At 36.5% G+C, this 14014-nt stretch overlaps 1 protein-coding gene across 1 annotated transcript; it reads right to left on the reverse strand.

Annotated features, from left to right (window-relative positions):
- Window positions 1-1869: 1869 nt before the first annotated feature.
- LOC104536822 (gamma-aminobutyric acid receptor subunit beta-3-like) lies at window positions 1870-9217 on the reverse strand (the record flags this gene model as incomplete). Its single annotated transcript, XM_010179548.1, has 3 exons — window positions 9003-9217; window positions 3111-3193; window positions 1870-2007 (listed from the first exon to the last, which is right to left on the reverse strand). Coding segments are annotated over exons 1-3 (427 nt in total), but the record flags the coding sequence as incomplete, so codon positions are not given.
- Between the last annotated feature and the right edge of the window lie 4797 nt (window positions 9218-14014).

The following is a 14014-nucleotide window of genomic DNA, read 5'->3' on the forward strand; positions in this document are numbered from 1 at the left end:
GCAGGAGAAATAACTACTCCAAAATCTGTTTATGGCATGACTCTGAAGTCTTCTTTTAGCTTTATACAATCAAATCACACTAGTACTGAAACCTCTGAAACGTTCACTGAAATACTGCGCTCAAAGAACTAATATCTTGCCTTGAGACTTCAATAACCTCAAAGCCAAAAAAAAGCATGCCTGACTTATTTTCCACAAAAATGTAGAATCTGGCCCTAATTACTAGGACCACATGAAAGTAGGGTCTTGAGAAGAAATTTGAAAAGAGTGTGCTGACTTTATCCATTAGATTCACTAGCATGCCTCAGATTTATAATTAAATATGTGGTTTTGAGAAACAAATATTATGTTTACCCTACATGGAAGTACTTGTCACAAAATTTCATAATTAATCAAGCATCTTCATAATGTCCTGTACCAAAATAATAGTAAATTCAGTGTTGTGTCTTAATCAGACAAAAATTATGTCAAAATGTATATGCTTCAGAAATTGGTACAAGAAACACTGAGTAATCTGTTCTCTGTGACTGTCTCATCCTACTCTCTAATGTCAAGCTGTCTTAAACTCTGAAGCATGACTTTTTTACTCCTTCCACAAGGTTTTTTGGAAAGAACTGTTATGACTCTGAAAATTCAGTCAGTCATATAAATGTCCGCTCCTAGTTTTCATTCTCTCTCATATTTGTCTCACAGCATTTTGGATTTATCTTTTTCCCAAATTTAACAAATCTCTCTCATCTCTAAATTACTAAATCATGCATTTACTGAAATATTACATAATGAACTAAAAGTTGGCTTTGGACTGTCATGAAAATCTGTCTTTTTTGTTGTCCAAAAGAGCCATAATACAAAAACATAAGCAGTCCTGTGGAGGGCAGGAAAGCCCTGGCTGCCAAAGGTGACACTAGCTGCAGAACCAAAGGATATATAGGATTAGAGTATCTGTTTCTCTATAGAAAAAGCCCCTCCATTCACAATGATAAATAAGAGCAGCAGCAGTTGGCAAACACCCTTATATTAATTTCAATCCCAGCAATATTTACATTTTGTTCTGAAATACAACTTGTGTTTCTGTGTACTTTGAAACAGATGCTGTGTCCAAAGAGTGGGTGAAGTGATGCTTAGAAGCATAATAGAGCTGTGCTTCATTTGTTCTAGTGTGCTGGGACAGATGGAACAGCACACTCCTGTGGTCTGAAGAGCAGTGAAAATCTGAAGATCCCAAATAGTGGCCTCACACTTGCTGATAGCTTTCTGTGTTGCTTTGGTCCTGTGACACATAGCAACATTTTTCTTTGCTGGTATCTAACATTAAACATGTAAATTCACGTTGTGCTTTGTCACCTGAAGACATCCAGTGCTGCGAGTTACCAGTAGCTTTTACTACATCTTCAAGGAAAAAAGGAGTACCGTATAATCATCAGTGCAAATCAAGACATAAAAGACACTGCATTCACTATACAAAACAAACACACACTGAGAAATTGCAGGGAGGTGTTCATAAAAATGGTGGCATTTTGACCCAGTATGCCAAAACATACTTATGTATGATCAGTAATGCTGTAGGCTACATTTAAACTCATGATTCAGAGATGAACGACTTAATATTTACTTAGATTATCGTTATTTAGGCGTTTGCTGAAGTATCACAGACACACAGACACACAGACACAAGAAAAAGAAAAATAAACAAGAAACGATATTTTGTGGGCTCCTACCTCCAGGCTTTAAGTAAGTAATTTATTTAGCTAAACACACAACTCAAACTATATTTAATTATGATTAATAATGACTCATTATGATTAATTAAACAGTAATTGCCATACACAAGGAAATTAAACTCTGAATGGGCAAAAGAACAATACTTGCCTGTGGCAAAGACAACATTCTTTGACACCAGTCTGTATTCCACGATGGAGAACTGAGGAAGCTCAATCCTCTCCACTCCAGTGACTGCGTTATCTCCACCTCTCCAGTAAAACTCGATGTCATCGGTTGTATAGCCATCTGCAGGCAAAGCAGGAGAGTAAGTCAGGAATAACAGCAGACTCAGATGTAGCTTCAAAACACAGTACACACGGTTTGTCATTTCAGACAATGAAAAGAATCAGAACAGCTGGAGTGGTGTATGATATTTCATTCTGCATGTCTGTGGGAAGGTCTCTTGAAGAGCTGTGCCACTACAGTCTGCACACAAATTTGAAGCAAAATACTGCTTTCTTTTTTTTTTTTTTTTCATTTTTGGTATCACTCTCATAAAATTCACATAAGGATTAATGGTCCCTACGAGACAGAAAATGCTACCCGATAATCTGCAAAATTGCAGATTAGCATGATTTAAAACATCATATGCATTTAGCACTGAAACCAAGTGTATATTTATGCTGATAATCACCAGAAAAAGGTGGATCATTCAAGGAATACAGAAAAACATAACTGGGGCACATCTTTTCCACTCACACTGAAGAGTGTGAGTTGCATCACTTCCATTAGTTTCTCCAGTGGAGGACTATAGTTAACATAGAATATATACCAGTATTTTCTTTGTATGGCCCACAATCTCCAGCCAGTAACAGGAATGGTGCAGGAACTCCTGAAGTGCAAATATTCATCTGGATATTGCAATCCTAGGACATGACTACATGGAAGAGAGAATCTGGTTCTGTGTGGAACACAACTGCAAATCATAAATGGGGCTGATCTGAAAGCCCAGGGTGGGTCCTGCAGCAAGACCATCCATGCATAATAAATCATACCATGAAAGAAAATGATGTCTTGGTGTTTGCTCTCTTGAAAAGGAATCTGATTAAAATATGAACATTCATTCTCTTGTGTTGAAGATAAGCACCCAGTCACTGCCTCTGTCAAGTCAGTGGCTTCATTCAGTCCTAAACACAGTTTTCTAGGATGTATCCATCCATCTAGAAATGGATGACCTCTTATATTTTTTAAAAAAGTCAAACAGAAAAAGAAACAAAAAACCCAAAGGGTGATAATTACATTATTCACATAATGTTCACTGACACCAGTGTAAATATTACACAGTTCAATAAAAAAAAAATCTCTCCAAATCTGAACTAGGTTTTACATGCATTTTCTTATGTACATACAGCTTTCTATTTCCAGAGTACAGTTCTGTTCATCTAATGGGTATCTTCTCAAGTCCATCATACAAGCTGCAGTGGTTGTGATTCTGAAATACAAACATCAGGTAGAATTACTGTACAGCCAGCAATCCAGGTTGTGATGGTGTTTATTCTGTCCAAGTGAGGACTCTCTAAAGAACCGAAGATCCAGTCCATCGTTTTACATGGAACAGCACCTTAATACAACAGCGGTTACACCAACTGCAGTGGAACAACTCACTGTGACTTGTCCTTATGCAACCAGTCCCTTTGGGGTTCAATGGCCCTATCCACATATGCAAATATTACACAAACATTTGCTGAGATTAAAAAGTAAGACTTTATATCAGAAAATGTGAAGCAAAAAAAGTCTACTACAAATGTCAAAATGATTAAAGCTATGTGAATAACTGATTCCTTGGCTTTGTGGCAGCTCTAGGAAAAAAAAATTGAAATGGTGAAAAAATGTCTTAAGTTCAGCAAAATGCTTAGTTTCAAAGTTAAATATATTTCTCTAATTTTCAAAAGTAAATTAAAGAGGATTTTGTAATGAAGCGCCATATTGAATTTTAATTTTTCTCCCCAAATAACAATATATATTTTCTTCTTCTATTTTTGCAGGCAATTTAGCACACTAAGGATTAAATTGTAGAACATTACACTATTAATGAATTTGCATTTTTCAACAAGCTCTTGTATATCAGGAGTATTAACAATATAGATGCACAACTAAAACAATAGTATTAACAGCATAGATACAATTGTATCACACAGTACTGGCACTTTATTTTTAAATTCATAGAGTTATATATTTTTACTAACTTCTAGATAGATATAACCATATGTTCACAATTAATCTGCAGTATATTTCAGTATTTTGCTGAATCACAGCCTTCAACAAGACTATGATCAGGATTATTAAGCATAATTTTCTTTATAAGGGGTTCATACATGTTTCACATTTCAATTATCTTCTTGGCTTGATTAGGTCCATTCCTCACTGATCCTTTTCTGATATAAACAGGAGTTGAACCTTCTACACAGTTAGTTCCGAAACAAGTAATATACTGGTGATAATTTATGCTAATAATACAAGAGGGGAAATGCCTTAAATGTACCTCTAAAAGCTGGAACCCTCAATGTTAGGTTTTGTCCATGTGTCTTCTCAGTTTTGAAGCCTTGTCTTTAATCCCTTAACCTTCAGAAATGACAGTCTTCTAATTTGGTAAACTACTTTAAAATTCAGGGGCAGCATTTCAAGAAGAGAAAAGTTGTTAGCTGCCTTTCTTGAACTCTTGTACATTAAAAAATCCCAAACTACTGTTATGATGAATTTCCTATCCAGCCTCACAGAAAAGAAAAAATGCTTATCCTTAGCACATAGATTATTTTGGATGGATAACCACATAATATTCAAATGAAGGGATTATGACCATTACAAAGATCTCATAAAACAACAGAGGCCACTCTTCTCCGACTGAAAAGGTGCTTTTCCAAGGAAAAATTATCAGTTCTTTGCACAGGGAGACACAGTTGTATGGAATAGGCTTCCCAGAGAGGTGGTTGAATCACCATCCCTGGAGGTGTTCAGAAGATGCATTGACATACTAAGGGATGCAGTTTAGCTCCAGATTTGGTAGAATTAGGTTCTGGTTGGACTTGATGATCTTAAAGGTCTTTTCCAACCAAATGATTCTATGAGCACAAAGGCAATGGATGAGCTAGGAGAGGAAAAAGCTCCAAGATCTGTTACTCAGCGTATCTTCTCTCTCATGTTCCTACCAGTAGCCAGTGAGAAAGACACACAGCTGATCTTTGTTCTTCCCAGCCTTATCTATGGCAGGATCACGTCTCTGCCACTGCTGTTCACTCTGGATATCCTCTGAATACCCTTGTGTAAGTCTCACAGGCTTTCAGGTATCAAGTATTGTATCACAGGAGGATACTCAGGTTAACTTTCCTCTAGCTGCCTGCTGGGAGATGCTCTGGTTCCTCTGTTAACACATGACCTGGTGGGCAGGAATAGTTTACAAACAGCAATTCCTCAGATGGTCTGCTGAGAGAGATCTAAGGGGGAGATCTTCTCTGCAGGTAACATTTACAGGTGCCTTTCTGGACCCTCAAGCAAGGTGCTAGACACAGGGTTATTAATGATGGAGATGAACGTCTCCTCAACATGATGACCACTAGTAGCTCTAACTAAGCATATAAAACCAGAACTAGGCTAGGATCTTGGAAGAGAAAATTTAGTCTTAAATCTCTGATTACTGATGCATGTCTTAAATGACTAGGTCTTAGCAGTGATAAGCTTTACAAAGCCATACTGATTGTGCGATCAAATGGTCTTGCTCCTGAGTCAATTGGTAACTATGCTCAAAATAAAACAAGCAGGCACACTTAGGCATTGCTGCTATGTAGTTTCTATCTCATGCTTCAGTACATTCACCTACGCTAACCTAGGGCTCATTCAAGATCCTGCAGCACAATTCACAGGAGCTAAGTTGATACAGGAAGGAGTGTGGTACCAGGATCTTAGCTATTATGTTGTATAATTAGCTTTAAATGTCAGCCACACAGAAAACATGCAATTACAAATGATTAATTTGACAGAATTATTAAAAATTACAAGCTGGCAAGCTTGCATTCAAGTTACTAATTGTCTTATGACTTTTTAAAGAATGTATTTTTATTTTGACCTGTTCACATAACGTGATGGTTCTGTGTCACAAGTTCCAGTATGAGAAACTGCACATTCTTATTCAAGCAATTTTTTGTACTACAGCAAAATGTAGGTTTTTAATTTCATAAATATCTACTAGAAAAGAAGACACTGCTAGATATAGACAGAAACAGATTTACCCCATTTACTCAAAGTTTAGTGCTGAGAGGTCTCTCCTGAATGAACCAAATTTAACTTGCACAAATGCTCACCAAAAGTGAAGGTTAATTGCTCAGCCTTGTGCACATTCCCAAGAAAAGCAGATTTATTTTTTATGGGATGGGATGCTGCATGACACAGCAGGATAACAAGGTTTCAAGAACTCATCATCACAGCAGTGACAGAGAAACAATTATGAGCCAGACAAAGATAAATCAGTACACAGATACAGATACATTTTGGGTGAAAGCAATACACAAAGGAAATATTTTTAATTGTTTAAAATTCCCTACTCCAATTATCTGTCCTCTGGATAGACATTCTCTTACCTTTATCTGCTACTTTATTACTGGGCTGATTGCCTTTGATTATTTTGATATATTGTATAGGCACCCCACCGTGCTGAGAGGTGTTGCATAAACAACTGACAGAGGGATAATTTCTGTCCCTCAAAAGTTTACAAAATACATCAGCCTAAGCAATATAAATAATTCTTATGTGACTAGGTCACAGTCCTAATGGCTATTTTGATCTTTTTTTCATCTTGATACAGAAATACACTCATCCAAAAAAATAAGAGAAATAAGTGTTGTGGCCTTGTCTGATCAATCACAACTAACTTTTTCACCTTGCAAACATCCATCGTGTTTTATATAAGGGTGATAAATGAGTCCTTTCAGATAAAAGGCATATACTCCTCCACTCTATTTATTTATGACATATAGCATTGTAGTGCCTGAGAACAAGAGGTATATATACAGCAAACACACAAGCAGTCAGAAAGAGTATTTTTGATCATCAGTCTATAATGTCATTATTTCTTCTTTGTTCTACTGTGAAAAAAAGCTGTTGTATCATCATATGACTTGTATATTGTTTTAAACAAAGTAGAACAAAGTCAGTATTGTGCCCAAACAAAAAAATTCCCCAGAAATGGGTTGAACTTCAAAAAGCTACGGCCTCATTCCCTTTTTGCTTTAGCTGCAGTAGCAAACTGCTTGCTCTGAAGTAGAGAGAAACCTTGGACAACAGAAGGTCAAGCTTTTCAAACGTACGATACATTTGACATTGTTCAGAAGAGAACACAGCTAGTGTGGCCTTGGAATTTCTTTCATTATGTATTTTTTGAGGAACTACTTTGCTCCATGGATATTCTAGAGTTGGTTGCGAACCTCCAAAATTTCCCCTATTATTTTCAGTGACCCTGTGTCTTGTGGCACATAAAACTCTGAGTTCCAGTCTCAGTCCACAGGATGAATCATTGCCCCCAGACTGTGGCTTGAGGCCAATGCCATCAGGATGCTCTGAAGCCACAACACAGTAAGTTAAGCTAGTGGTAAAGCAACACAAAGCTCAAGTCTTTAAATCAACAGTGTTCAGGCTCAGATATTTTCTTCCTTCTGGTCACAATGTCCTATATATTGTGCAAAGATTTCATTTCAGAGAGTTATCTTTCATTAAGTAACTCAGCTGCTTCTCACCATGGATATCTGACCATGGATACTGGGTGCTTTCAGGGGAAGGGGAATGGAAGGAAGGTTGACATGCACGAGCCACTGGTAAAAACCCTGCCAAGCAAATACTGTCAAGCGAAATGCAATCTGCTTGCGGACATTTACATTTTGCAGAAGAGGAGGCTAACTTATTCAAATACACTGTTTTATGACAGATATTCCTCACCTGAATGACTCCAAATGTTTTTAGACTATGAAAGAAAGACTTCTATATATTACTATGATCATAAGCTTTCTGATTTCCATCATTTTTTATTACATTGCTTGTGGAGATGCTTCTTGAGATAGAGTAAAGGAAATGAAAATATCTTGGATAATTTTTTGATATTTAACTACTTGCAGAAAGAATCTTAAACCTGCAGTGTCCTTTATGTTCAAAAACATGCAAGATGAAAGCCCCCTTTTGCTAAAACCAGTTATTTATAAAGACTGTATTTCCTGAACATCCTAAACTTTAATAATAGGCTGAGTCTATTTTTATTTTGTCTAAAAAGATTAATCCAATTATGACTCATACATTATAAGTAATACAACTTAAAGAGGTGAGGGGTCAAGACCCAAGTCAGGTCAAAAGTTCAACTTCTGATAAAAAACAAAAGTAGTTAAAATAATTACACTAGACATATAATCCATCTGCACCACTTTTCAGATCTCATTCATTTTTATACTAGGGTCACTTTATTCTGCACTAACTATGTCAGCAATCTTTAGTATTATCTATGCTTAAGAATACAAGACACTTCTGATGATGGAAATAGAGCTTCCACTAGCAAAGACTTGTTTTGCTGGTACAGTTTAAACTACTGGAGCAAATGGAGTAACCTGTCCAAATAAAGCAACGTTTTGATACTAATGAGTATTCCATTAACGTTTTTGCTGGTGTAATGATGTTTATTAAGGTAAGGATTTTTCAGCATTCCTAACCATAAAAGCTATGACAGAAAACAAAGAAGCACAAGTCAAGCCTAAAACAGGTAGAAGGTAGGACAATGTAAGGTCACTTTGTACCTCTAGTTTGAAATATAACATATTGCAGTGCTGATCCCTGTTCGAAGAAAACACTGAAGGTACTCACAGTCCTAGTCTTAACTGTGGCTGACTCCATTCAACCAGGGCTGCTTGTGGCTTTTTCTTTATAGTCTACAGACACATCATGAGGCAACATAAGCACCCATGTTCAATCTTACCACCTGCATTTTGGACAAAATTTTCAGGTTTACAATTAACGCGTGCCTTTCTGCTTCCTATAGCCAGTGGGCTTTCCGGATATGGTGACTCTACATAAACAGACAAAATATGACTGAAGACGCTTCTGGCAAAATTAAGAAGCATCCAGTGTGTCATTTGTTTTCTACGGGCATCTTTCAGAATTACAGGGAAGGTTACATAGTGCACTACCCAGTGTTCGTAATAACCTTGCACCAGGAAGCAAACATCAACAACACATAACAACAGTGATTAAATCCTCATCATGGAAGTACAGACCTGAGGCCGTAAAGCACCGTTCCATCCGGGTGAAGGCGAATCATTCGATTCTTCACGGTAACTCCATGCACAAATGATTTCTTGTCATTTAAGAAGTAAGTGTCAGGCACCCAGAGTTGATCTGCCACTCGGTTATCAAGCGTGAGATTGAGAGGTATGCCAGCGTAAGCCAACCTTTTATCTCTCCAGTACTGTTGAAAATACATTGTCAGAGTGTAATCCTGGTGAAGAAGAACAGAGAAGCACAATAGTCAATCATACTTGGTGCAATTAGAAAAGTAATTCTTTTTTTACACTGTCACTAGCTTATTTTGCTGTTGGTTTATGAATTTTTTAAAAAAAGATTAATAAAACCATTAAATATTACTATAACTTATTAAATAGTTCTAATAATTCAGGTATCACTCTAGTCTAAAGGACCATTTCAAATTTAAAGAAATGCAGCCAGTATTGGTAACTTTTGTCCTGCTCCTCCTTTTCTTTCATGTCGTTCCCCTCATAACTATTCGACATCATGATGTTTGTGGAATGTTAAACAAGATAATAGGTAAATACTGCCATCTTCCCCACTTTTAAAAATGATAGATGAATGGAAAAATATTTCAAAGTATTTTGAAGCAGTATGCAAATTTCTGTCTGAAAAATAACCTGCAAAGATGTTGTTTATACATGCGCCTTTTTGTGAGAATCCATCTTGCAGAGACATAAAGATTCCTTCATCAACAGGCTGCATCACTACTTAGAAGAGCAGTCAATTGTAGTAAAGTCCCACTAATGTCAATGTTTGGTTTTCATAATTTTGTCAGTTAAGGTGTCTGCTATGAACTGTGATAAAAAGCCTGACATAAAAACCTAAACATGGATACAGAAGCCTAAACCATCTATCTTAAAATTCTTTATTTAATTTGATAATTTCCTAACCTGACTTGGTAATGTCTTAGTAACACTATATTGAAACACTTCAAAAGTCTTAGGCCTCATTCATTAGCTTCATGATATTAATAAAAAAAAAAATGTCTGGGAACATTTCAAAGTTAAGTCCCAGCAAAATCTTTGTCTTTTCTCTCCCTCATAACTTTCAGAGTACAAAAGGACATTTTCATTTTTAAAAAGCCTATTTTTATGCAGTACATAAAAACGGTGAACATCTGAAAATACTACTTTCTTATATATGGAAATTAATGTTTACAATTAAAGAAAACATTGGGTTTAGGTATGATAATACTGCCATATTTAACAATGAAAAAAATGAGACTGTAAGTACAGACCATTAAAATTCTGATTTTCAAATTACAGAAGTGCTCTAAATGATAAAACCTTTCATGAAACTCTTCACAAAGCATTGCAAAATTTATGTGATCACCAAACACATTTAAATATTTAGCAGCAGGTGTGCAAGCCACGGGATACCTGTATTTGCATCTGGTTCCACAAGCTGGTGATGCAAAACCCCTCAGGCTTGCTGCTTGTTTGGGAAAAGGATGCTCAGGCTTTCTAAGTATGGCTGTTGGGAACGGTCCATTCTTGTAATGGGTTTCATGTGGAGATGACCCAATTTCAGGCACTGATCCTGCCCTGCTTCCCCCAAGCCCTACAGCCTTTCCTTGAAATCAAATGAAACTTGAGCATGCCTTTCACAATCAGAGCCTTTGTGTTTTCTATTCAGTGATTCATTCTCTTTAATGAGGGAGTTGCTATAGCTTTAAGAAATGAAATTTAATTGCCTAGAAAAATAAATCATTATATATACCAAGGACAAGCTGTTCCCATTTTAGGAAACTTATAGGAGACCTTTGAAAACAAAAGGGCCAAGTGATGGGAAAAAGGAGCCCGTGTGGAACTGCCTGGAAGGAAGCTCATTCCTCAAAACTCAAATCCAACATGACTGCTCAGGAGAATGTGGTCTGACCTTTTTGTCAGAAGCTTTCTTTGGTGGGACTAATGGTCTCTGCTCATCGGTGAATGAGGTACATGCTACACTGGGTGCACTTGCCTTGCTCCCATTAGCACGTAAGGAAGAGCACATCTCTTCTCATGTGCTCTGCAACCAATTTTCTGACACTGATGCATTAGAATGAACATCCTCTACCAGCTCTGTTTCACCTTAATTAAAGCTTGTTTCTATTAACATTCAAAATTTGCTATGTACTTGCCTTCTATAATGGTTTGCACATCAATGGCAAGGAATAGGGGATTCTAAAAGGTGTCGGCACGTGAACAGTATACCGAAAGCTCACTATGTGTAAATGCACAGAATATGCACAAAATAATGCTAAACAGAAATAAAGAAATGGTACTGCACAGCTTTGAAAGCAGTGAACCAGCTAGCACCCACATATAAAAGAACCAGTACATTTGAACAGAAGAGAGCTTTAGGCTAGCCTAAAGGCCTAGCCTTTTCCCTTTGGCTAGGATAAAATAGAGCTAATGAAAGGAGTAATTAACTAGCTAAGTAAAACGTATGTAAAAATACAAGCAGTAATAGTCTGACTTTTTATTTTTAAATAATAAGATTTACTATGGCAGGAAACAACAGAGAAAAAAGTTTAAAAATTACATGCAGAACCTGCAACATCCAGCAAATATCAAGACCTTTTAGTGTCTTGACTGAAAGACAAACTTCCAAAGTATATCCTTTAAGGTACAAATTTCATAAGTGCTTTCTCAATGAAGCTTCACTTATTTCATCTTAACTTGAAATAAAAGCCCCACTATTTATACATCTGCTAATGTATATGACTATATTTGCATGTATTAAATCCAATGATACCCCAAAAAGTTATTTTAAAAGAAAAGTACATTATTGCATGCAAAATATCAGCTCATTCCCAGTCCTTCACTTGGTATCTGCTAAGGAAAATGCCCAATCAGCATTTTTTGCAATATCAGTACACTACCCACATGCACTGACACATCTGCCTAGCCCCACTCTCTGCACTTTGAACAAAGACGTGGCAGAAATAGAGTGCCCAAGAAAGTACATGTGCTACCACACACTTTGAAGGATCACTGTACCTTTGTGCTTTGCCAGCCCTACCTGCTCTGAAGATGATGGGATAGAAAGAATTAATATAAATCATCTTGTTCATCATCATATCTTTTCCAATCACCTCAAATCAAAAAGCAGCAGCAAACTCAGATTAAAACTGCACTGAAACTCCTTGGTTGTGCAATGACTAACAAAATGAGGAGGAAAGGCAAGTTCTTTAGTGTTGCTCTACCAAAGTCACCACAAGCAGAAACTAAGCTTATTAAAATACATAGGAAGGTCAGGTCTCATTCTTTGATTAAATAATTTCCTAGGCTTTGTAACCATAAAGGAAGTTTTCCCCTTTGCTATATACTCCAGAGGTATGGAGTGTAGAAAATGCAAAAATGGTTTGAGTGTGCACTAGAAAAAATGCACCAGGTATTTGTCAGGTAAAATGAGAAAACGGAATTTTACCCCTAGGTAAGTAGCCTACAAAGTTTATTAAGTGCCACCTTCCTCCAGGGGAGCTTATGATGACTAGCTCTGATATAGAGGTCAAGAGGGTAGATGTCTAAAGCTAGAAGAGATTAATCCCACTACAGCTACTGTATTAGGATGCTATTATATGTCAAAGATGACACAGAGCTGTCAGCTTTAGGAAATTTTAACTACCACACAAAGCATCAGACAATTTTCTCAGCAGTAAGGACTTCCATAAATCATTTTTTTTCCCCATACAATATCGTGCCACATCCAAGGTCCCCCAGTCTCCAGTTCCTCACAGTAATAGATGCTTCAGGTCAAGAATGGTAACAAAATCACTCAAAGCCCTGACAGAAGGACAAGCACAGTGCTTCTGAAGTACAGGAGAAATATCCTCAAAACGGGAAAAGCTGGACTGCACAGCCAACATGAGCTTTCCTTTGTGTATGCAAACAGCATGGAACATCCTACAAGGATAACGGTGATGAGCATCCTTGACTTTCTAGCACAGCAACGATGCCACTAATGTAAGAAAAGGCACACAGAATGGTGTGCTGGTGGTTTTTTCAACATATTTTTCCCTGGGGGGAAAAAAAATAAAAGAAAAAACTCAAATAGTAGATAATACTTGGGAAGGAATTTAGATACAATGGCAACAAGGCCTATATCACAACTTAAATAGAGCACAATAGATCTGAATTCTTTGTGTGCATTATCTGTGATTTCAAAGCATTTTAAGCAAGAATTACAGACATATATATATGGTGCTAACCACGTACAAAGAAATTTTTAAGTGTTTTCTACATGATATTTGTCTCTTCACAGACTGAACATACCACGTAGGAAGCACAGTCATGATTTAACTACAAAGGCACTTCAGACAGGCAGAATGTATTATAGTATGCTACTGTACAGTTCCTAATGCACTCACTATAGGACTAATGAATGAGAACAACTAATGTGATGTAATACTAAAAGGAAACAATAATCTGTTTTCTATTACAGGATTTGTTATCTTTCACTTTTCTCTCCTGCATTCAATAAAATGGAAAAAAAAATTAAAAATATAGTTCGCTCATCAAAAGAAAATTAACAGCATTATAGCAGCAATAATGCTCTAAAATTGACTATCACTGTTTACAGTCTGTGTGTTATGTATCAAGGATGTTAAAGTTTTCCATTAGCTGCAAAAATGTTGTGTTTCTTCAAAATGACTGCTAGACAGAACACCACAATTAATACTTACGTTGTAATATCATTAATATGGCAGTACAGCAAAAGAAATTATTCATGCAAAAGAAATAAATATATTAAAAATTATTGGAAATATCGGAAAAAAATTATGCACTGCCTGGGAAGACAGTTTTGTATCTACCTGAAACACAGAATCTTGTTTTAGATTTACATTTGAAAGTAAATTCACATCCTTGTTTTCTTGACCAACAGACAAATGTGACTATTACCATCAGCTTTTGGTTTATTTACTGTCAATGAGTTAATAAGTAAATACTCATTCAGTAGATAAAAAGATGTATTGAAAATCTGTGCTTTAGTGTCT

This window comes from Mesitornis unicolor, unplaced genomic scaffold (assembly GCF_000695765.1).
Source record: "Mesitornis unicolor isolate BGI_N332 unplaced genomic scaffold, ASM69576v1 scaffold16942, whole genome shotgun sequence".
Taxonomy (NCBI): Eukaryota; Metazoa; Chordata; class Aves; order Mesitornithiformes; family Mesitornithidae; genus Mesitornis; species Mesitornis unicolor.